This window comes from Lutjanus erythropterus, chromosome 5, assembly GCF_056507025.1.
Source record: "Lutjanus erythropterus isolate fLutEry1 chromosome 5, fLutEry1.hap2, whole genome shotgun sequence".
NCBI classification, from domain to species: Eukaryota; Metazoa; Chordata; class Actinopteri; order Lutjaniformes; family Lutjanidae; genus Lutjanus; species Lutjanus erythropterus.
Genome location: NC_139321.1, coordinates 32,210,762 through 32,236,886, shown reverse-complemented (window position 1 = coordinate 32,236,886; position 26,125 = coordinate 32,210,762). Strand labels below are relative to the sequence as shown.

General features: G+C 40.3%; 1 protein-coding gene across 1 annotated transcript in view; it reads left to right on the top strand.

Moving 5' to 3' along the window:
• The first annotated feature begins 212 nt into the window (after positions 1-212).
• The window catches only part of slit3 (slit homolog 3 (Drosophila)), a 361,584-nt gene continuing 335,671 nt past the window's right edge, over positions 213-26,125 (top strand). The window contains exons 1-2 of the mRNA XM_084719660.1: positions 213-1,019; positions 23,960-24,031. Coding sequence (XP_084575786.1) covers positions 829-1,019; positions 23,960-24,031 — 263 coding nt within the window. The 5' untranslated portion in view covers positions 213-828. The remainder of the gene's footprint in view (positions 1,020-23,959; positions 24,032-26,125) is intronic.

Below are 26,125 nucleotides of genomic sequence, written 5' to 3'. Positions count from 1 at the left end.
CTGCTGCTGCCATGGACTGACTGAGAGTTTTATTCCTCTTCTGTGTGGGAAAATATCCGAGTTTATACAGCAGCACAAAGTGTTTCTGTGGGGAAGATAAGGACGAGTGAAAGTTTGTAAAGCTCTCCTCGCACTCTCTTCTCCTCTGGTGACATCAACACACACACACACAGAGGGAGAGGGAGAGAGAGAGAAAGAGAGAGAGAGGGAGTATTTTGGGGGAAACCTCAGCTCAGTACAAATCTGTCTCTCACTCTCACAACCTCCAGGCGTACCAGTCTGTGTTGCGCCTCTGCTCTCTCAACTTTTTTTTTCTTCTGATTACAACTCCTCTGCACTGTAACTCTCACTTTTTCTCCCCTGGCTGGCAGCGGAGGGATGTTCTCTGGAAGGAGGTCACACCCGAGCTGAACATTTTCACCTTGGAAACTTGAGGAGTCAGGCTGATAAAACTTCTTCTTCCCGGAGAGTTTGTGAATGGGGAGCTTTTACGCATCGAGCCGAGTGACGCACGGCGAGATGTTTTAGGGAGAAAACTTTTTTTTTTCTTCTTTGCCAAGTGTAACATCCAAACACTCATTTTCTTCTTTTTCTTCAATGGCAAGGGAGCGTTTTAAGGAGATTCTCACTGAACGAGTCTCTGGAGAGAAACTTTGGTGAACTTCTGCAGCAGCGAACTTCCATCACTTCTTTCTTTTTTTTCAATTCTACCGCACAATCGATCGGCCTCTGTTGACCTCTTTCGGGATTCGTACTTCCACAACGACTACTATCACCACCCGCGGATATTCAATTAACTTCGCTTTGGGAGTAATCTGAGTGGATATCATGGCTCCGACCGGGCCGGGGAAGCGGGCAGCGCTCTGCCGGGTTTGGGCTCTGGCTCTGGCGCTGCTGCTGTGCGCTGCCTCGGTGACTGGATGCCCGCACAAGTGCAGCTGCTCCGGGTCGCATGTGGACTGCCAGGGTCTGGGTCTGAAGACTGTGCCTAAAGGAATACCGAGGAATGCCGAGCGCCTGTAAGTGAAATCTTTAATGACATTTAATCTAATCTTACTGTTCTGTCATCACGTATCTTAAATATCATCAAAGTGTGCCCTGTGGCCTTAAAGTGCGCTTTTCTCCCTTTACTTTTCTCCTGCAGTATTCCTGTATGGACAGCAGTTAATTTAGTGCAGCATGCTGTTCATGTAAAACTCTGTTCAAGACTTTTCATCAATGCAAACTTTTGCAAATTGAAATGCATTTCAACTCTGACCTACAGTCAATGATTATTACAAGACAGACAAGCAGTTTTATGTTCAGAGTAACGTTCATTAATGGTTTTATTTTGCATTGAAAGATTCTGCCCTGCTGGTTAACAGAACATTCAACTGACCAACTTATTTTGTTGCCATGATTTGTAAAAAACTACTAAAACGCTTGATAAAGTAACCTGATTTGAAATAGGGCTGCATGATTAGTAAGGGTGATCATTTTTGCATTGAAATTTTAATTTTCACTAAAAAAAAACTATTAAAATCATGATGGTGTGACATTTGTCAGGGTTTGTCCCAAACAAACATGTTCATGTAAATCTAGACAACAGGATTTGTAGGCCGGGGCATCTCCGCAGCACTACAGTACCACATTATAATGCTGTTTGTCACGCAACTTTCTTTTATCAACAAAACTGCAGCTCTTTTAAGAGCTGAATATTGTACCTGCAATTTCCATAATATTTCAAGACATTATGCAGCCTTTAGTTGAAATAAAGTGAGTTAAGGTGGGTGCTGGCTTTTAAAAAACACTTTAAGGGGTATTTAAGCTTGGTAAGGCTGATTAATGGCAAAATAACCCACTATTGCTATTATTGTATACCTCCAAGCTTAAAGCTTATACTGCAGCCACTTTGGTTTGGGGCTGCAGCTAAAGATTATTTTCATCATTGATTATTCTGTCAGTCAGTTTTTCAATTAACCTATCAGTTGTTTGGGACATAAAATGCCAGAGAATGCTGAAAATTTGTTGAAAAAATATCAAAAATTGGTGAAAAATGTTGATCACTGTTCCCCAAAGCACTAAACAACGTCCTCAAATGTCTTATTTTTTTGTCCACATCCCAGAGACTGACAGTGTACTGTTGTAGAGGAGTAATGAAAGCAGAAAATATTCACATTTGAGAAGCTGAAATCAGAGATTGCAGATATTTTTCTGAAAAAAAAAAAAGACTCAAATTGATCCATTGCTGTCAAAATAACATTCACATTCAAAATAAAATTCAATCAGCTAATCTTTGCAGCTCTGCTTTGATTATACACCTAAATAGATGGTGCACATGAAACTGCCCTGGAGTTCAGCAGTGACCCCAGTGAATGGAGGCAGTAAAGAAAACAGCCTTGCAGCAGCTTTTAGAGCGACTATTTAAGTTTTTAAACGGGTCAAAACGAAAGGTGAGAAGAAGCCGTGAGCTCCTTAAATCTTTTTATATTCTTCCGCCCTGCCTTTGCAGCGAGACTGTCCAAAGTTTTTTAAAGGTTACCGAAAGTTTGGCTGCATCCTCAGTGATTTCAGTAGAATCCTTAACAATGATTTTACTCTAAAAAAATATTTTCAGTGCTTTTTTTTCCAAACCTGGTGACAGTTTTTTAAATGATTTTCACTCCTAAGGCAGGGACAGACCCCTGATAGACGCTGCTGCCACCTCCAGCCTGATCTTGACACGTATGCACCCCCGCAACCACACACACGCACTCCCTCAAACACACACACACCTATGCTGTTAAGGTATGGAAGCGATTACGCGTGATAACGGAGCAGCCAAAAGCTCCGCAGGGGATCAACAACAGACCTAACCCTGAGACAACAAACACAATCAGTGGGCTGCAGGGGGACACGGAGGGCTGCGTTTGTGGATATGTGTGTGTGTGTGGTGGTGGGGGGTACAACTGGATATGAACATGTGATTAGCATTTGTGCATGCATACTTACTTTTAGGTTGTTTACATGTGTTTGTTTATGTATTTTTGCGCTGGCTTGTGTGATTGTGTTGCTTGCGTGCGTATGTGTGAGTGTGAACAACGAACCCCATACCTCTTCCATCCCACAGGGCTCCTGTGACCTCCCAGGACCTGTTGGCTTTTACACAGCAATCCCCCGAAGACATTTACACCCTAGGAAAATAAATAATTAGAGCGGGCTGTGATGGGGAGATGGGATAAGGGGGTCCCCTGCCTCTCGCTGGGGTCCCCGGGGTGGAATATTTGGGGTAGCAGCGCCCCCTCCCTCCCCTTTCACTCCAGAAACTATGTGTTTATGTTTCCCTGATTTATCCAGGTCAGTGTTTCAGCTGTGACTTTGGCCCAGAGTTGCTCTTTTCCTCCCTCTCTGCCTGCCTTCATCTTTCTCTCGCTCTGCAGATATATTTTAGGGAGTCTGAGATGGGAAACATTAAAATGGATGAGATTCCAACTCTAAAGGTTATGGCAGATGGGAAACTTTTTAGGAAAGAGAGATGAGCATTATTGCCCTGAGCAGGGATTTGGCTTTGACAGCTGGGATGAAGTCCATGAGGACAACAGATTCTAGTAACCAAAGTGCCAAGTCTCTTAAGTTAGAAGTAAAAATGCCTCATTTGCATCAAAGTTTCCCAACTTCTCAGCTTCAACTGATTTTTGACATTTCCTTAACTTTAGCATTCAGTGGGTTAGAAATACTTTTAAATGATCATATTATGTTAGAGATTCTCATGGTCAATGCCTTGATAAGATCAGTGCTCAAAATTAGGGGATGTCCCGTTGTTCCAGGGACAATAAAAATAGCGACAGTAAAGAAACTTATGATCACAAATGAATGTATTGTGTTTATTTGTCATGCATTTGAATTGTTAGGTGTGGTATATGGCGACGAAATTTTATTTATACACACTTTTAACATCATGGTAAATACTTTAATTTAAATTTAAACCCTATGGCAGTGTGTAAAACAGGAGTAGAGTGAATTAGAATCAGAAAATCAAATACGAGTGAGCATTTGCAACGCAGTTTACAGTGATATATGTATTGATCTCACAGAAATAAACAAGAAACTCAACACAAAGACTAAAAGAATAATGAAGACTGATTGTGGCCAAACACATAGAGTGATTTGAAATACAGGGAATTTCCATGGCAGAGCAGAGTGAGTTCATGATGTGATGCAAGTTACTGAAAGTTTTTAAAGTATGTTTATTATGAAGAATGGAAAAATGAACTTGACAGCTGTGAGACACAAAAAAAAGTCAGAAGTAAGATCCTGTTTCACTTTTTTAATGAGACTTATTTTGTTAACTATACATAGTGGCCAAAAGGGCAAAAGACAGGTGGAAAGCATGACCATGGAGCTAAATTCTGCTTCAGAACATTCACAGAATTATCATTTTGTAACCACTAAAAAGAAATTAGACTGGCGTATATGACGTATATGATTTTTCTGTGTGTGTCTGTTGATTATTTGCACAATTAATCGATCAATCATTTAGTCACAACAGAGTCAAAAAACTAAAAGAAAGCACTCATTACAGTTTCCTAGAGTCAAAAGTGACATTTTCAAGTTGCTTTTGTCCAGCCAGCAGTCTAAAATCCATCAGCTCTTAATTAATTGTCATAAATGTCATGTTTATGAAGCTGGAACTAACAAATGTTTGACATTTTAGCTTGAAAAATGACTGAAACGATTTATCGGTTATCAAAATATTTGGAAACTAATTTTCTTTTGATCGATTAATCGACTATTCATCGTAGCTCTATATGACAACATCAATATTAGGGTAAAAAAGAGACAGTTTTATAGTGATAAAAACTGGCAATCGCCATAGAAATTAAAGGTATAATCTGCAACATTTTCCTAAAGAAAATAATGAATAGACTCATTTGACATAATCCCTTTCAGTCCTCACATATGACCCACTAGAAGTATGTTGTGGTGACTGTATCTGCTGAGACCCTGCCCCCTGCCTGTATTTCCTTATTTTTTCTCATTGTTTTGATGTGGTTGGGATGTTTCACCAACCCAAACCATTGGTATTTGACATCGTGATGCGTTCAGGAATAGCTCGGACAAGTCCTACTGACTCTACCTGGAACCAAAGAGTCACAAATATATATTTAATTTCAAAAGTTTACTTGGCAGCAAGACGTTTAGTTTGGTCAAAGGTGATGCAATGTTGCAATGTTGAGGTAACGGTCTGGACACTGGTATGCATCAGTTTGGCCAGCAAAACTGTGCGCTGATGGACACAGGGGCTTAAAAGAATACTCTGGTGAAAACATGTTTATAGCGTGAAATGCTCACCTTGTAGGCTCTGAGAAGTTTGTAATTTGCTCTCTCATGGAAATTGCAGTCAGCTTGGATTCTCAACACGTACAATGGACTACATGATGACCAAAAAGTCATGGTGGAAAAAAAAGTCCAATAAAAATGTCCATGGAAACTTCCAAAGCTTTAAATCACTATCGTACTGTAGCATAATGACTACTCAGTGTGTTCCAAACACTCATATTTTGGATGTGACATTGCTAAATACAGTTTATTGTGTGGTTAGTTGTTTACCTTTGTAACAGTCAACTCTGTTTGCTTGTGTTGATTGTGAATGGAAAACAGGACAGGACACTGACTTGTTTATAGCTCTTGAAAGTAAAAATTCACCCTGCATTTAAACCTGAGAAATATTCTAATGGTGATACACCTTGCATTTCTGCTCTGATTTTGTTGCTTGGTTGTGTCTCATGTGGTTGGTTGATCTTACGGTGGCAACTAAAGATTATTATTTTCACACTGAATCGATTAGTAGTTTAGTCTATAAAATTCCAAACTGTCAAAAGCCCAAAGTGACATCTTTTAATTGCTTCTTTTGTCCCACCAACAGTCCAAAACCCAAAGATTCTTCATTTACTTCCTTAAACGACAAAGAAAAGCAGAAAAACCTTACATTTAAGAAGCTGGAGCCAGAAAATGTTTGACATTTTTGCTTGAAAAATGACTGAAACGATTAATCCATGATCAAAATACCTGGCAGCCAAGTGATCATTGCAGCTCTTGTTGATCCACAAACTAAAATCGTGTTTCAATGTTTCTTCAGAGACTCGCTGTTTTGCAGAAATGCTTTAACAGTTACATACAGAGAAATCCATAGAGAAGAGGCGGTACAGTTTTCTCCACCAATAGTAGTCTCACCGCACCAGAATACTATGCAACAAAACCACAAGACATGTGGCGTTCGAGTAAGGGACACGACTCTCGCCTTATCTTGAGTGGAAAATCTTTTTCGGCTACCACTCCACTGCCTCTTTTATCGCTCTCTTGAGCCACATGTACCAAATCAAACAAATTCAGCGAAGGTTACTGAAAACAAATGTAGAAATGTACATGACATAGATTGAGGGAAATCGGTCACAAGAAAAAAGTTAAGTACATGACTTCATAGTGAAATAACTTCAGAATATCCTGATATATAACATTGGATGGCAGACTTTTACTTTGAACGACCACCGCTGCCTAGAAGAAAGAAAGTCAGTCAAACAGGAAAATGGTTGGTACCGTAGAGTCACAGAATCACAGTGTGACTCTTGAAGCTTTAAAGTTTGTCCCCACTTGCTCTCTTTATTACACACAGTGTGTAACTTTGAATCCAGCTCGCTTCCACCACCTCCACGAGTAAGTCATGAGAGCAAAAGTCCACCTGTCATAACTACGGAATGAATCTCTTTAAAAACCCCGTTTTCTTCACTTTTGTAAACAGAGCATTTGGAAAGGTTAACGAGAGAAAAACAGTGGTGGCCTCATCTGTTCACTCAACACACACACACACACACACACACACACACACACACACATGCACTCGCAGGCAGCCTCACAGATTACCTCAGGCCAGTCAATTCCGTAATGTCCTCCTTGGGAAGCCACTTGAGACCTCATTTGCATCTAATTTGAGTGGAGGGTTTTGGGGGGGAGGCTTAACAGGCTTAACAATGCTGGGTAAAATGAATTGGAAAACAGGGACGGCTTTTCTCTCCCGTGTCCAATTCACACCTGCCCTACAGGGACCGCACAGACACACACACACACATACACACACATACCCTGGAGTGTTGATTTTTAGAGCTGCAAATTCCAAACTGTTGCCCCAACTGCTGTGAAATGTGTGGAAATTGAATGCTGTAAACTCTAGAGGGGGCCTTCAATTGATTGAGCTGCAATCAGGACATTTTTGTGTTAGTGTGTGTGTCAGAGTGTATCTATTTGCTTCAGCTGAAAAAACTTAGTGTCCCTGCTGCCTTAAAAGTTTAAGTTGACTGAATTTGAAAAGAAAAGTTGAGCTAATTTTGTAATGATTAAAAAAAGATAAACTTCTCTAATGGAATAAATTTGATATCTATTCAGTTTTAATTGAGGAAACATGTTCAATAAGGTTAAGATAATAAGTTGAACCAACAACTCTTCAATCACACTGAAGAACATTATACAGGAAAAGAAAAACTATTTGCTATTTAAGTTTACCAATCTGAAAATAGAAGTTGAAGTAATTTTGTAATAAGTTGGACCAATAACTCTTCAGTCACATTGATGAACATTGCAAACAATTTTTCTTTTAACATTTTCTCAGTTTGAGAAGTCAATTCTTCACTTCTTTTTATGGTCTCTTCAAACTATAAAAAAGAAAGTCTTTGGAGAGTTCAACTCTAACAATGCATGCTAGGAAATCTGCTATTATGTTGATCATATCATGCATCTTGTGCAAGTTGCATGTTATGTACGAAAGGTGCAATATAAACAAAAGTTATTATTTCTGTAGAAACTTAATTAAATGAGTTGATTGAACTCTGTGCAGTGCATTTATTTGACTCATCATAAGTTCTTCAAGTTAGCCTGTCTGAGCTTCTTTGCTTCTGGAAGGGGAGGGGGCAACTTGCTTCAACCGTAGACCATATATTAAACAGGGAATCAACCTATTTAATATAGAGTCTATAGCTACAACTTGCTATTTGAACTAATTGTACTATTCTATTATTTCTCCTTTAAGCTAATGAAAAAAGATGATTAAATTCCACTAAATTCCTGTATGATTTTTACAGCATTCTTACATCTAAATTTTTGTGTTTGATGCTTTTTTTTTTACATGTGTGTTTTATGTATGATCACATCTGTATGTCAAACTGAGTATGTGTATGTTGATGTTTGCAGTTGAATGAGTTCACTGCTGGAAGCGGCGAGCTGCCTGAGCCAACTTTACACAAACTAATTCTGATTTTAACTGCCTATTTTTCTGTTCCCTCGCTAACGGCACTTTGAGGAAGTTTTGGCAAGGTTTTTACGAGCAACACCTTCTCTACTTTCTCTAGCCTCGTCTGGCACGTTCTCTCCGCCTTTCTTTTTTATTTCCCTTCCCAACTCTTCATCTTTATCCCGACTTTGTTCCTCTTTCCTACATCTCTCGCTCTTTCTCCCCATCCCTCTACCTTCCCCTTTTCTTCTTTGCGTAACTTTCCTCTGTTTCTTTTTCTCACCCTTCCCTCACTCCACCTTCTTTTCTTCTCCCTTGCCTCCTCCCTGCTTCTCCTCACCAGTCTTTCTCTGACCTCCACCTCCCTCTCCAGCACACTCTCACACACACACCTTCGGTTTGCCAGCAGCATCTCTCTAGTAGAGTTTTCACAGCTCCCATTTCCCCTCAGCGTGCCAACCTACCACGGAGCACACAACAAAACGATCCTGCCGCTCTGTGTGTGTCTGTGCAAGCAAGCATCAGTGAGTTTGTGCTTTTGTGTGTGGAATGGACACATACACACATGTTCCAGCTTCTGCCTTTGGCTCTTATCAAAGCTGGGTGTTGATTGGTCAGTGGACGCTGTAACCACCACACCCACAGCTATGAAACGGCATTCCATGGTGGGACTGGAATCTTTCTGTGTGTGTGTGTGTGTGTGTGTGTGTGTGTGTGTGAGACCTTTGTTGCTAACCTGTGCATGAAGCAGACCAGCTAATTTGTGCTGACACAGTTCCCGTCCCCTAAATTTAGAATAATTTGATTGGATCAAGAGCAATCTGTAATCACTGAAATACTCACTTGAGTTTTGGCCGACCTCCTCTCAGTTGTGGCCTGGAGCATCCGCCTGAAGTCAGTGCAAATAATATAGTGTTTTATACAACTGCTGGCCACAGACAAGAGGTCATATAGGTCAAAGATTCACTACAGTTGTTTTGATAATTCCCCACAAATCTCTGCTAGCCATGTTTGTGGAAACCAGGGAGCTTATTTTACCATTTTTACACCAAAATTAGTGCATATATGTCTTTATTTAAATGCGGCCTGGTAAAAATGGGCAATTGACCCTTTTCTCATTGACAGTAGACCTGTTTGCCTTTCAGATTTTTCTGATATGCACTGGAGAGCAGGGAGAAAGGTGCTTTTAAAAGTCTCTGTGTGTTCTGTTCTCATTATTTTTGTAGCCTCCAACTAAATCTCTGTGGTTAGATGTTTAGTTTCTCTCCTTTCCCGTTTCATGTTTGCTTTCAGCTGTATAGTTGTGTTAGTAGTTGTGAGTGAGTTGTGTGGTTAAATACACATCTTCATGTTGGTGCAAACTCTGCTGATGCACAGTCAAGCCAAAACATTAGTGTGTGACAAAGGAGAGAAAGAGTTGCAGAAGTTACAGATGGAGGCAGCATACCTTCGCTGTTTCCATTACTTCCTGTGACTTTTGCAGAGTCATTTGACCAGGGAGTGAGTGCCGATTGTACCCTTTCCCAGACAAAAGCCAGATGTGAATGCGTGTTAGGGTTTTTTATGTCCAGTGTAAAAGGGGCTTTAGTGAAATATTTTGTTTGTGCAGTTTCTTTATACATAAACCACTCTGAGGGAAGCTTCAGTCAGCGCACATGATTTGGTAACTGCTGAATAAAAGCCATCATTCAATGAAGAGTGTTCTTTAGTGTTATCGTGGGTATGATGGTGATGTAATACATCTGACGAGCAGTCGAGTGTTATTGCTATAGCAGACAAGTCTAAACTAAGAAGTCAAAACCACAATGAGCTTGCTGTTCTCAAACGGCCTCTTAATGTCACGCCTATCATCTGTGGCCATCTCGTGGTAATCATTTTGTGCCCTTCCAACTATGTTTGAGTCAGTTATGGTATGCCAAATGGCACAAGTGAGGGTAACCAATATTTAGGCTCCAGTTCTAGGTCAGTGGGTGATGTTCTCTTCCCCAAGTTTCTCCAGTGTGCGGGCAGTTGACCTTTCTATATAATGACTTTCAGTCTGCCAAGGAGGCAGCCAGCTGGCACTGACAGCGGGCTCTGCCCTTCTGGGAAACAGAGCAAGCTGGCAGCTTTAAAACATGCTCACATACACTGTATCCACATGTTCTATACACACAAACAATATACACACAACAGGCAGAGAGGTGCACACACTCACTGGCATATGTATGAAAAATCAGGCACATACTTTATATGCAGACATTTAAAACTATGCATCAGCATTCATATAGCTGTACTGCACTTGTGAGGACCCTCACTGACATAATGCATTCCTAGGCCCTATCCCTAACCTTAACCCTCACAAGAATACCACAATCCAACACAGCCTAATTCTAAATTTAACCCTTAAAGGAAAGGTATGATTTATTTTAACCTGAGTCTTGTTTTTGTACAACCCCATTTCTAAAGAAGTTGGGATGCTGTGTAAAATGTGAATATAAACAGTATGCAATGATTTGCAAAACCTTTTCAACCAATAGTCAATTGAATACAGTACAAAGTTAAGATATTTAATGTTCAAACTGCTAAACTTTATTGGTTCATTGTAAAGATACACTTGTACTGAATTTGATGGCTGAAACATGTTCCAAAAAAGTTGGGACGAGGTCATGTTTACTACTGTGATCCCTTAGTGTTTCCCATTGTTGCTTGATATATGACTTTAGGTGCTCAACAGTTCAGGGTCCCTGTTGTTATATTTTACGCCTCTTAAAGCACCACACATTTTCAGTGGTAGACAGGTCTGGACTGCAGGCAGGCTGTTGTAAGACATGTAGAGGGTGTCCTGGCATTGTATTGCAGGCAGGGATGTCCCTGAAAAAGATGTTGTCTGGATGGCAGCATATGTTGCTCCAAAACCTGTATGTATCTTTCAGTGTCTTGGTTGTGGCTGCTGTTAGTCACCTTGGTACTGTGTTCTCTACTAACTAGCTAACTAGCTAATGGCAGCTAGAGCATCATTAGCAGCAGTGCAGTGAAAACTGACTTCTGTGTTACAAGAGAAAAAGTTACAACAACCCCCTGATAGTTTTGTACGAGCCCTAGTAAAGATTTTTCTCTCTGACTAGTGGTTTAGTCGCCCACCAGGGGGCAGCCCTATATATTTGCATATCGCATTGTACCAAAGTAATGGCTAAAACTGTGAATATTGCTAATAGAGAGCAGAGAAATAAGGTGTTAGATGATCAGACAGGCATTAAACAAGCCAACACAGTAAGCACACAGAAAAATTGTGTGTGCACACAACTACTGCAAGTATGGAAGGTCAAAGTTTGACCACAAAGGAGTCCCCTTAACTGTGATGGATGTTTGCAGAGAACAATTTGGGTGATTATTTCACAGTTTGGCTTAATTTTCTTTTCAAAGTAAGTTTTTCTAACCCGAGGGTGAGTTTAAAACAAACCTGTATGATTGTCTGACAGCTTGTGGTCCTGTGCTTTTAGATCTCAGCAATTAACTGTGATATTATTATGGATAGGAATGATGGTTTGATGGCCAAAACTACTAAAATAAGACCCAGGTTCTATGAAACTAGATTTTCTTTTCATCCTCAAACAACCCTTTGAAGTAGTGAGGAGGACTCGCCAAAATGTCCTCAGTCTCCAAAAATATTCTCAGTCTCAAGGTCTAAAAATGAGTCCTCACAAAACCCCACAGATACATGCACTCTTAGAAATAAAGATGCCCACTAGAACCATAAAAGGTTTTTTTGGCCTGTCCCTATAGGAGAAACCTTTTGGGTTCCTGGTAGAAAGGTTTCATTTGGAAGCCTTCTACCTAGAACCCAACATAAAGGTTATTCCAAGAACTGTCTGTGAAAGGTTTCACCCAGAACATGAGGCAATGGATCCATTCTGAACCCTCTCTGGGGCTTCCAGCCAGAATCATCACACCTTCTAAGGGAAAGGAAAGGGAACCCTTTCATATTCCAAGAGTTTTATCTAGAACCCATCCAGGGGGTTCAACCTTGAATATTATAGTAAAAAGAACCCTTGACTCACCTTTTCTTCAAAAAATGGTTCTTTAGAAATAAATTAATCATTTTATGTTGCAATGGTTCCATTCAGAATCCTCTCTGGACAGCCACAATCTTTCCATCTAGAGCCCACCCAGAGGGTTCTACTGAGAACCCTTTTATATGCAAATATTTTATCTAGAACCCACTCACATGGATCCTACTGAGAACCATCTAGAAATTCATATAGAACTCACCCAGGTTGTTCTACTGAGAACCCTTCATAGTCCAAGAGTTTTATCTAGAACCTACAAAGGGGGTTCAACCAAGAACCCTTTCATATTAAACAGAACCCTTGACAAAAGAGTTCTTCGAGGATTTCAACCATCCTTGAAGAACTCTATTCCAAAAATGGTTCTTAAAGCAGCTTCTGAAAGTTCTTCATAGAACCCTTTGTCTAAAATGAGCTCTTGACAAACCCTTTCCTCAAAAAATAGTTCTTTAGAAGCAACTGGGTAGAACCTGAGCCCTTCAGGAAGAACCTTTGTGGAACCTTTATTCCTGAGAGTGTGCATAGACACATGAAAAAAAAGTACATTTATGTTACAAATTGAAATACATACACTTAGATGGAAGCACACAGGAGAGTTTATGCACGCAGCCACACACATGCAGTATACACTCATCATTAGGCACAAACACACACGCACACACTCACACAGTGCACTCTCAAGCTTTCACCGGATTAACCATGCAATTGGTTGCCGTTGGAAACTCTGACATATAACGAGACCGAGAGAGACCGTGTCACATAGAAACTACCCGAAGTCACGAATGACCTTCTGTGACTTTCTGCTGAACAGAAGTCCTCAGCCTGGAGGACTTCAGAGCGTGTGTCATACTATAACTCCAGCCTGGGTTTGTGTGTGTGAGTGTGTGCAGTATGCTTGGAGTCGTTTGATGTTAACAAGCTATGCCACTGTTTTGTTAGGCCACTGTCACCAAAGCAACACATTAAATCCCTTCAGCAGCAGGGACTTTCTTCTCTCAGTGTGTGTCTCTGTGTGTCCCTCCACTAAATATGTGTGTGTTTGTGTTTATTTGTGTGCATGTACAGTTTGAGAGTGTGACTTACACCATAATTTTCCCTTTTCAGTGTGATGTTCAGCTAAGCTGAAAGTGACAGACTGTTTATGTTAGCCTGGAAGCTGATGGAGAAACTGGTCACTGCACTGAGTGTGCATGTGCCTCCATCCCTCCGTCTCTGTGCATGTGTGTGTTCCTCCTTTCCTCCGTCTCTGTGCATGAGTGTCTCCATCTCTCTGTCTCCCCCAAGCTTCGTCTCCATCACTCACTTTCTCTCATTCATCTCAACCTCTCTCGTTCTCTTATCCTCTCGTTCACTCACTCTCTTTTTTTTTTCTGTGTTGGCCTCCGTTGAGGAAGCAGCAGTCCTTGTTCTTGTCAAGTGGCCTCTCAGCGGCCAAATTACCCCTCCACCCCCACCTCACCCCTGCTCCTGCCCTATTCACTTACAGTACAGCAGTAGTAAATCTAGACAAAAGCAATGCAGCCCTATAAACTCCAGCAAAGAAAAGAGCTAACCAAATACAGCGCTGCTTTACAGCCCCTTTGGCTCGTGGCTCTCAAAGAAAAAGATGCTTGCAGGCGACTCCCTAATGTGGTCAAGCCTGCGTGGTTAGCAGCGACACCAAACTATGAGTTTCCTGAGGTTGAGTGGCATTAACATTGAATAGAGACCACGAGAGAGAGAGAGAGAGAGAGAGAGAGAGAGAGAGAGAGAGAGAGAGAGAGGAGTACATTGTGACAGACATAAAACAAAGCAATATATGATGAAACACAGAGAAGGAGACACATTACTCCCCCAGATTTCAACAAAATCTGATCAGTCTGGGATTTTAGCATAAAAGACAGACATGAGCTGGACAAAAATAGAGGAGATGAATGACACTGGATTAAAGCTAAAAGATGGACAGAAGACAGAAAAACAAAAACAATAGTCATGTAGGAAGCTAGAAAGAATGAGAGAAATACTAAATAGAGATCAAAATCAAAATAGCTTGAGCAAGAAGTTCAAGAAGTGAAGTGCAGATGAGACGGAGGGAGCTGTATTGCACATCATTCAGACAGGATTCCCCTTTATGGAGTGAAAGTGAACATCCTTCAGTCTGCTGTAGGGAAAATATTTCACTGACGGATGCCTCCTTTATCATCAGTGTCTCTCTTTCCTCTCTTTTTTTGGGAAAGAACTTCTCCAACCTTTTGTTTGGTTCCCCTTAGCATTGTTAGCATTCTAGACGTTGTGAGTGTCTTGAACAAGCCAAGATTTCTTATCCATTGTGACAAGTGTGTGGTGGGGAACTCTGGCCGGATAAAATGTTAAATGTCAAGTGTCAGAATGTTTCTGAGAAGCATTCGGAGCCTACACCAGAAACAATCTTCAACAGTAGGATCAGTGTTGTGTTGTTGTGGCTGTAAACTCATCACACCAGGCAATCCTTTGTCTTCTTGGCAGATTTGCCTCAGAGGTGTGAGCAAATGTTTGTTTTTGCAGTGTAAATTCTACTGTGGTTGAATTTGATGGCTGTGAATGTACTGCAGGCTTCTTTATACACATATGTAGGAAGCCAGGCTTGAATAATTTGGTTGCTTTTATTTCAAATTTATTTAATCACAGGAGCTGCTGAGTTTAATCAGATTGTTAAATAAGTCAGTAGATGAATCGACTAATCAAAAAGACTTTGAGAAGGATCATGTTTAATTTGAGTTATGTGTCTTTATATGATGGCTCTTGCAATTGTATCCATCACTGGGACAAATAAAGGGAGTGAAAGGTGGCATATGATCTAATGTTGGAAGCAGAAGAAATAAGAAATGCTGGGGAAAATAAAGAAGAAACAAGGAGTCAATGAAAGATACTGTGAGAAATACATATAGAGAAATATATCTAGTTTAAGCATAAGACCTCCAGTTGTTTGATATGAGCCATATAAATATCCCTCCCAGATGTTAGCATGTGTCTTTTCTCACATGCTCTCATTTGTACATGGCAGAAATTGTAAATAGTATTTTTCATTGAAATGTTCCACAGTCTCGCTGTCTGACTGTCTAAACGATGTTGCAAAGCTTTTGCCACACTGCCTTACATAACTCTGGTGCTGACACACTGAATCATTTTATTTATTTATGTTTGGGCTGAAAAATATGAAATTTAAGGATACCAACTTGCTTGTTCACATGCCTTCTGCTGCGTCAGTGTTTGTATGATGTGAGTGCCCAAAACTTCCTGGTGATGATAGCTGCGTATCCCAGAGAGCCGCTCGGTAACAGGAGAGAGTTCACTACCTATTACCATCACCGTGACAGAGATTCAAAACAGCAGTGAACGACTGCACAGGAGACCAGACGTTCGACAGAAACCCCCAAGTTTTCCAAAACTTGTAGACTCTTGTAGACAATACATGGTCTGCAAACAGAGACAGGGACTGAACATGTCGTTCTTTTGAATGTTTTCCATGATTACATCTTTGGATTTTAGAATTTATGTGACATATAATCGCATATACAGTAACTAAGGACAAGAAATTGAATTTTCTTCTTGATTGAATCAAGCTTTCTTCTTGTAAACATAACTTCTTCATCCTAAGTTTGTTACCTAAATATGTAAACTGCAATGTATAAGTTTCCTATCTGTAGAAAATGTTTGTTGTTGGTTATTGATTTGTGATTTATTAATTCTGTTTTGGGTTTTTTTTTGCAATCAGTTTGTTACTAACCAAGCTAACAATTATACTAACTGATTATACTACTGAAGCGTGTGTTGCTAATATAACATGCAACATTACTGTTAATTGCTGTTGGGCTAACTTATATATTTCACTCTTTTTACATGTGGACTAGTTTAATTACCATATTGTGTTTCCTATTGCAACTTCATGTTGATCTTTTGCTGGTGTTAAGCTCTTAGCACAACAACATTGTGATGGACATATATGATAGTGATTCCCATGCTCTGTTTGTCTCATTAGTTGTTGCAGTAGTTTTTGGGTTGATACCATCTAACCAACCATCTAACTGGTAAAAATGATCACAGATAAAGGAATACAATTTAGATCACTGAATATACAAAAGTGTCAGATTTCCAGTAATACCTAATTTATGCAAATTCAATACTGTTTAGGGACCCTTGTATGCAGGAAAATTCAAATAGAAAAGGTGAAAATAACATTTATACTGCATGCAAAAAACTCTGTGGGTTTACTGCATGAAATTAGCATAAAGTGGACATGTCTGTAAAGGGGGGACTCTTGGGTATCCACAGAAGCTCATTTTCATTCAGATATCTTGGGGCGAGCGGTTGAGGTACGCCTTTGAAAATAGCCATGCCAAAATCTAGCTTAACTTTGGAACGTTATTTAGTGTTTAAAACTGAGCTTGCTGCCATCTCTGAAAGACAGTAATGTCCGAGGACCAGGCGTCAACGCTTAATAAAATAATTTCAATATAACGTTATGCTGCCCCTGCCTTTCAAACTTCATATCAAGTGAGGTTACAGTTAGATATTAGAACATAAATGTCTGAGCAGGTGTTGCTGTCACATCCAAAGATTTGAAGTGGATGGACTGCAGCTGTAATGAGGGCTAATTCTGAAGCAGCTTGACGCCTGTCCCCTGCCTCTGGTGACAGACGCACTGGAGAGTGAGCGTGGAGCTCGCAGGAAAAGGAAGAAGGCAATTAGGATTCCTTACGTAACTGGGAGATTTAGAGAGCGAAATTGAGCATACCTATCTTAGACAGAGAGAAAGAGAGGGATGGAGAGCAAGAAAGGAGGAATGAGAAAGTGAAGTGCTACAAGAGATTTGTGGAAAATAACAGGAGATTAGGACAGGAAGCGAACGCATTCGGAAACGAAGCGTTGGACGGAGAACAACAAAGGATGAAAGGGAAAGGATGGAGGGATGGAGAGATAAGGATGCAGCGCCTGATAAAGTGGGAGAAAAAGTACAAGAACAAGGAAATGTCAGAGTGTTGGAGACAGATAGACAGAGACAGAACAGAGAGAGGAAACTGTTTGCAGCAGTTAGTCATTATTCCTCATTCTTGTGCAAAAAAGAGGGTAAAGGTCAAGAAAACAAAAACAGGACAGATTGAGATAGGAGGACAAGGAGAGTAAGACAGCTCACTGGCCCGCAACCCAAAGAGTCAAACATTTTAACTCATGTATTCTGTTAAAAGAGATATAAGTGAGTATAGCAGTGCAACTAGTGAGTTGGAGCCATAGTTTGTATATGAAACAGGTCTATGGTTGAATCATTTTGTTTCCCTGCCTACCAAACCCCATTAACATATTACTTAATTTAACCGTTATAAACATCTACATCTTCTACAGAACTAGTAATGATTTCTTACCACTCACTTACTGATGTGGTGAACATTCGGCGATAATTTCAACTCAGGCGAACTATAAAGAGTTGTTCTATCCCGAAATAGAAATTTCAAAGGGGGACACTGCTGCTGTAGTGTTGTTTTCACAGAAGGGAGTTCAACTTAACATGCATTCCCCTGATTTCTGATGACACATCATGGTCACTTTATGATGTATTAAAGTAAATATATTACAGATTTCTCCTTTAATTTTCACAGTTCACCACAGCGGTGGTCAGTCCAGCTTCTCATTCCACTGAGCTCCCGAGACTCTTTGTCACCTGATCTGTCATTTGTTTAACATTCCTCTCTCATAGTTATTTCTCTGTTTTTTCTCCATCTCTGTGGTGTAGCCAACCAATAAAGCTGTGCTGTAAATGAATCAGCCCCACACACGTTGAACCTGTGTGTGTGTGTAAAGTCAACCAGTGTGCCAAACCGTAAGGTTCACTGGTTTCAGTGGTCTGGGCGAAGACTTGGTCTGTTCCTTTGTGTGTGTGTGCGTGTGTGTATGTGTCTGCCTCATGTGTGTGTGTTGCATGGTGTATTAATTCCCCACACACCTGCTGTTTGCATTCTTGTCTTATCCCGTCGTCGCAAACACACGCACACATGCGCTCCTCATCTCTGCCTGTAATGGAAACAAATAGTGGTTAGAGCTTTTGTGCTAAAGCCTCTCGTTAGTTGTCTGTCTGCCAGCTGGTCAGTTAAATTTAAAGCTGAGTTAATCTTTATGGCTGGTTGGGTGGGGCGGACACCCACACTCCAACAGACCAGGTGCATAAAAATGGCCGCCTCGCTAGCTTGAAGTCATTCAGATCCTCAGCAGCCCCTTTTACTGCCTGAGAGTTTTTAATCATGGGTGCAAAATGTTCTGTACAGCACCGTTATACTAGTTTGAAGTGTAAGGCCCCCTTTCAAACAACTTTTCTCAAGCCTCCCCAGAATTTCTGTGTGAGACAGAGGCCTCACTGCATGGGATTATCTGAGTCCTTACATTAATGCACAGCACACTCATAAGGTAGTAAGAGTGGATGTATTAACTCCTGTAGAAGTGGTGGAGGCTGTTCCAGCTGATGAGTAATCTTCAAGCAGGTGTAAAGCTCGGAGATCATAAATTGGTGCTTTCCACTTCTATCCCCAATATCATTTTTGTAGCTTCAGTGAGAATTAGTCATAAATAGCTCTGGGGGAACATTTGTGCACACGAAGCAGAAGTACTTCCTTGTGATCACATGCAAGCACCTGCTTTTTATATGCGCAGATTTCGAGACTAATTAATTGCCATTGAGGAGCTCCATTTCTCACTCTTTATCAAGTGTTTTGCCTCTTTTTCATTGCAGCTGATGTAACGTCGCCGTCAAAAAACAAAGCGTTTTAATACTGATGTGAACATCAATTATCATGGAAATGGTAGAAGCTTCAAAGCATTCAGGTCGGCCCTATTGATCTCATACCAACATCGGTTGCAGATGCATTTCTGTCCACCCCAAGTCCTGCTCCTTATGTGCTAAGGTTTTGGTTTTTCTTTGAGGTTTTTGCAGGTAAATTAGGAGGGTAGACTTCTCCATCTTGTTGCTCTTAGACCTCCCTCAAGGAGCACAGCCATTTTCAACAAATCAACTATATAGCCATTTACTGAATGGTCAATACCTTAATGCAAGTGTCTGACCGAAAGTTATGCTGTAATTCAAGTTTTATAGCCCAAAATCACAGATAACAATTTGCCTCTGGGGCTTTATAGTCTGCCCAGTGTTCGACACCCTGTCCATAGATCCTCAATTCGGGTTAGGAAAAGCTCTGCCCAAAACAAACCTTTTAACAGGTAAAATCGAACAAACCTTTCGGAGAGATCCCTCTCTCAGGATGAACAGAAGATAAAAGTTGCATGCACAGAAAAACAAATCCAGTATATGTAAATTATACAATGTAAACAGTCCTGTGGAACGCCAAAATACCAAAATACAATCTTGGAACCCATCAGCTATCATCTGAAAAGGGTTTATTTTTTCTTCAGCTTTTTTGAAAATAATCTGCATTTATAAAGATTAGCCTCCAATTCAATTCTCATGGATGGATATCTGCCCCCAGGGGCTACATCATCATCAGACGATAGCCGATGGCTTCCCAGATTGTCTGAGAGAGTAAATCATGAATTAATGATTATTTGCATGACTAGAAATCATACTACACTTTTTTTTTTTTAAATTCTGAATACATTACTGTTGATTGGTGCTTTTTATTTGCCAATTTTATCATTTAATTTCACACCACATCTCATTTTACTCTGGCACTGGCCTTGACTTTCTCACTTCTCTGGCGGAGATGTTGGATAAGGGTAATGCCATCGCTCTCCACCTGGCCCTGTGTCCCCACTGTTTGTTTGTCTCCAGAAGCGGTTTCCCTGGTGAGAGCACAAGTTTCCACTGTGAACAAGAGAAAGATGGAGATAAGGATGGAGAGATTAGGGCAGACGGCAGAGAAAAAAAGAGAAGCGTAGGAAAAATGTAGCCAACTGTAAAAGAGTGAAAGATTGAGATAAAAGAGGAGAGATTAGGGTGAAAGAGAAAAACAGAGGAAGGCGAAGAAAAAGTGTTTAGTCAACTGTGAAACAGTGAAAGATAAGACAAGGGAGATTGAGAGAGCGGGAGACACTAAAAAGGGGAGATTAGAGAGAAAAAGAAAAACTGGAGAGGACGTCTGGGAAAACGGGGGTGAAGCTGGCTGTGAAGAACGGACAGATTGGCATTAAAGAGTAGTGGCTTGGGAAAGGAGCAATTTGGGATAGATGTAGGAAAGGAGGGAGGGAAGAAAGAAAAACTGAAAGACTGTAGCCAAATGTGACAAGTTACGGAGAGATTGGGAGCAGAGGGTTAAGACAGGGAGGAGAAGGTGGATGGAGGTGAAGCAGAACAGAAGTTCTCAGACTGGATTCTGCCACAGTCACTCAGAAGTGAGTGGATACCTAAAATTACAAATCAAGAAGAAAAAATGTGTTTCTTTCATCATGGAAGCAGCTCCTTCCTCAAGCTGAAAATGATAAATCAATGCTGTATTGAGTTTTTCACCACGTCCAAGAAGGCTTATCAAGCTGCCGTGCTTTCCAAGAAACTGGCAGTTACACACACGCTGAAAGCCTGTGACAAGAAGCAGCAGCATCCAGTCTGGATGATGGTGAAGTGGCTCGCTGTCAGAACCTTTATCTGGTCTCTTGAAGGTTCTGGCAAGATGGATGAGGCTCAGTTCATCATGAATTTCCTTTCTTTTTTTGTTATATTTTTTCATATCACTTAATGATGCAGGTTTATCTATGATTATAGTACCAAACCTCGGAAAATGTCTTTGAAATTCAATCAGATTTGTTTTTATTGTTTATGTTTCAGTCATTTCAGAATCTGTCAGGTTATTGGCAGATTGCAAAACTTAAAAAAAAATAGTTTGGCATTTTATGCTTTATTAGATTTTTGACAGGAAATGGAGAATGACATGTAACAGAACTTCCCAGCTGGTCTCAAAACAAGAAACCCCTGTCATCAAGATTGTAAAACTTCAAATTTAAAAATTAAATCATATTTTCTTGTAAAAACTGAATGTTGTTTGGCTGTATCATCGTGAGATTCTTTACCACTTTTTGCAGCACCAAAAATGGAAACACAAGCCTGAGACATCATCACCTTATAAAGTTGTTAGGGTGAATGTTTTAGAAAACAGTTGCCTGGCCACACAACCAGCAGAAACCCTGTCTTCAAATGAGACTTAACGTTCACACATTTTCACTTGACCGACCCTCAGTATTAGAAAATATAGTACAAATTATTTGCAGCCTTTGGTAGTAGCCACATTAGCCACAACATACCAATGCTGAGTTTAATCTTCAGTGAACACTAAAACAGCATAAAACACGGCAAAATTTCCTGGTTTGAAATCAGGTCACAGACAGACGTTATTGATCTATCACTGATCTTGAACTGTTATTTTTTGAACCATCGTTTTATTCATTCAACACACACTGTAGTGTGTAAAACAAGATGGGCCCGGCTCATGTAAAGAAGAAAAAACACTGGTTGTTCCTCCTTTTAGCTGTGTTTTGGTCACCACCAACTCCTGAGGGAAGTGTCTGACTCTTTTAGGTGTTAAATGCTTCACTATGTTCATCAGCAAATCACTAACGGTGTTCAGTGGGTTTATTTATATATTGAGGTTGCTTGCCATTCGCTGCAGTTGTCTTGTCAAAAGCGCGGCATTACAAAATTGTGTTTGAAAGTCCAAGCTGAAAAATGCTGTGTAGAGCTGAGAGCCACTTCTGAGTCTGGTGTTAATTCCTTGTGGGTTAGTCACTATGAGTTATCCCTTTGACAATGCACACAGTAATATGTAGAAGTACTTGTACTAACAAAACAATAGTTAGTAGTAATTTTGTAAGAAGAGATCTTCTCTTCTCTTCTCTTCTCTTCTCTTCTCTTCTCTTCTCTTCTCTTCTCTTCTCTTCTCTTCTCTTCTCTTCTCTTCTCCATATCAAAGAAGGATCCTCAGATACAAACCTCACTTGACCGGGACCTCATTCTGAGAACTTATTTGTTGTTTCTTATGCTTTAGATCACTGTCTGTACTGTAGTGGGTGGGAGCCTTTGATCACCAGTCATTTTATGTGATCTCCCGCTGTATCAGATGAGATATTGAAACTATTCATTACCCAGGAGCCCTTGCTAGGCCCCGTTGCGGACCCTGGACCACATTTTGGTCTTTGGGAAATGCTGCCCTCGCTCACACCAGCCCTCCCTGTCTCAGGCCGGGGTATGGCTCTTATTAGCGGTCCTTGCCATGGCTGCTTGGGGAAGCCTTTTGAAACCTAATATGGTCTTAAATCAGATTTATAAATGTTTAGGTGTATTATGAAAAACACACACGCAGGCCGTCTTGGCAAAACCAGACTTTGTTTATGTGTATGTGTGAGTGTGTGTGAGTGAGAGAGGGCAAGTGAAAGCTTACAAAGTGTGTGTGTGTGTGAAATAAGAGAGAAAATTGTGTGTGTTGTTTGTCTGTGCTCTCTTATGTGTGTTTTTTTTCCCTTGCTCTAATTCCTCCAGTACGACAGCGTTTCAATAAACAGCATACCCGTGTAAAGGGAACCAGTCTGTACACACACACACACACACACTCGGCAAGTCAGTTCATATTGCAGTGTGCATACATTGTGCAGCCATAGTTAAAACAGATTGAATGACAGCCAGGAAACACGATAAGCTTTTAAACTCTGATGATGGAAAGAGAAAATAATTTCATCCCACTTTCTTTTTTTTTGCTGGAAAATTTGCTTCTCAATAATTCGCAACAGCAGGAGTGTGTATGTGTGTGTGTGTGTGTGTGTGTGTGTGTGTGGGGGGGGGGGGGTTAGTGTGTGTGCTTAATTTTCCTGGTTCCTGTACGGTAGGAGTGTTTGTGTGTTTTGGTTTCTGTTTGTTTGTGTTTGTATGCTTGTGTGTGTGTGTGTGTGTGTGTGTGTGTGTGTGTGTGTGTGTGTGTGTGGGCTCATATGCTGTGGGGCATTCTCACGCTCTGTCCTGCTGCCACTTTCACTAATTTGACTCAGTGAGAACACACGTACACACACACTCAGTGATTCCTCACTGAAGTTCACTTGCTTTTGAAGAATTTTTACACCCTTTCAACATAAACCAGAAGAAGCAGAACCATCTGAAAAAGGTTTCATCCAGAACTTACTATCAGAGGTTTTAAAGGAGAACCCTTCTATGGTGTAATGAGTTACCCAGAACCCTCTGGGCATTCTATCCAAAATACTTCCACCTTCAAAGAGTGTTAACAAGAACCCACCCAGGGAGTTCTACCAAGAACAATTCCATATTGCTTGGGTTTTATCTAGAACTCAGAAAGAGGGTTCTACTGAGTATAGTTTATATTCCAAGGGTTTTATCTAGGACCCATCCGGGGGTTCTACTCAGAACCCTTTTAGTTTACAGTATAAAGACCCAATAACAAAGTCTTTCCTCCATAAAGTGTTCTTACCCTTACTCTTACAAAGAGGCCTTGACAAACCTTCTCTTCAAAAATGGGTTCTTCAAAAGCACATTGTTCTGGGTAGAACCTAAACCCTTCACAAAGAACCCTTGTGGAACCCTTTGGAACTTTTTGAGTGTATAATGAAGTCATCTGCACACAAGAAAAAATGTATTATATTAAGTGAATACTGTTAATTCATCATAATCTTATGAACGAACAGATTTGATGAATCAGAATTGTAACTCCTGTGTTTCTCTCTGTAGGGACCTGAACAGAAACAACATCACCAGAATCACTAAAGTCGACTTCTCTGGCATCAAGAACCTCAGGATTCTGTAAGTTTGTTTCTTTCCTTGTGTCTTTCAACATTTTGTGGTGATGCTGAAATGTCTCAGGCGTAGTTAGGTCACTCAGGTTCACGTCCAAAGACGATGGGCCTCTTGCAAAAACATTGTTGTATTCTGGTTCTAAACTTCTGTTGTGAGTTTCTCTGTAAAGTTTGTGTTCCAAATATAAGATAGTGGAAATACAAGAAAATTGGGTAATTTTAGAAATTGTCTAAATCACTCATATGTGCCTCAGATGTGTGATCTTTCCCGTACCTCGGACTAATAGATTTAGTTGTGTAAACTTAATCATACCTCAGCTACGTAACTGGCAGTGAGTAATTTATTTTTCTGGTGCTGTTAATGACCTATTTCGTCTTTTAGGCATGAGGACTTGATGTTAAATCTACCATGTACCAACAAGTCTATTATGACCTCTTTCTTTTTCCTCGCTGTGACCTGTATTCGCTTCTTTACAAGGAATCCCATTAACAAAAAACTGCCATGCTGGAACAATTAGGCAAATGCTATATTTACCTAATAGGCCTGCATATGGCTATAGGGGAAACAAGTCTCTATAAAATAGAGTTTCCCATCCTAATGAGGGATTTCAGTGCAGGAGAGAATGCAAGTGTCTTATCCAAGGAGTCGAATTTCGTAATTACAGAATATTTACGAGGTTAAATAATAGACTAATTGTGAGCTGACATGCCAGTAACAAGCAGCAAGAGCAGCAAGAGTCCCGTTTGTTAAACAAGCTGCACGGCAACAAGATGTTAAACTGCTGCGGGTGTGACGCAGAGATTAAAAAGATGAAAAAATGTTGCAATTCCTGTTTGCAAGAAATTATGAGTCATTGTTCATTTGAAACAGAAAGAAAAGATAATGTGAGTCGGAATTCAGTATTGCATCCTTTGTCCTTCTGAACAACAGTCAAGGAATGCTGACCTGTCAAAGTTTTGCAATATTGGGACATTAAGATATACCAGAATGCCTTTGAAATAAGCAACAGATTTTTGAGATGAATGATACACAAAAGAGGTTTGAATAGAATTGCGGACATATATTTCAACTACTAAATCACAACATGAATACATTATATTTCTCAAAAAATAAAATCATTGCTTTGCAGTTTTACAATGATTTGCCAACATGAAATGAAATGTAGAGGCAAACTGTGCAGGATTTTGCCATGTATACACTAAAATAATACCCCTCAATCATCAACCATGACCCACCAGAAGTGTGTAGCGGCACCTTCATCCACAGAGACCCTACCCTCCGCCCGTGTCTTCTGATTTTCTAATTATTGTTCTTTGTGTGGGTGAGTTTTATCAAGCCAAAACGTTGGTCTATTACGTGCTGAGAATGAGCCTCAACAATCAACTATGTTACTGGTGCGTTTACAAACTACCGTTTACCTTTTTTACAAGAACAGAATGCTCAGAATATGGATAAAGTATCATGAATTGAATAAGTAGGTGTTTACTGGATCAGATGACAAAACGCTTAAAGGATATGTTCACATTTTTTCAAGTCTATCCTGGAACGATACTCACATATCAATATGATCATTGAAGTGTTTTATGTTCACTGGAGCCTAAATGTTTCTCCTGTGCAAACAAAGAGACCCCTCTTAAAGCACAGTATGTGTTCAGCCTGAACTTTTAATTCCAGCCATTCTGATATACCATCTGTTCGGTAATTGTTTTGTTTAGGAGCCTCAAAAGGAGGATGAAACAGCGAGGGCTGGGTACCAAACTTTGCTACTTTTGTGGCACTGACCAAATTGCTTCAATCCCATTGAGTATTGAAAAATGTCTTGTCATTCAGTACCAAATTTCGATTCCTAAGGAATAAAGCACATCGGCATCAGTGAGCGATTAAGCATGCTTGTACCATCATCTAATAATGCTGCGACTGGCTGTCTAACGTTACATGTCACAGAGACATGCAGGAGAAACTACAATAATGTTACGCCCAGAGACAGGGATTATTGTTTTTATTTATTTAGTTTTTTTTACTGCCAGCTACTTGTCTGCAATAATGCGAACTTTGTGCTGTGTGTTAGCTAGCCAGTGCAGCTTACTGTTAGTTTACTTT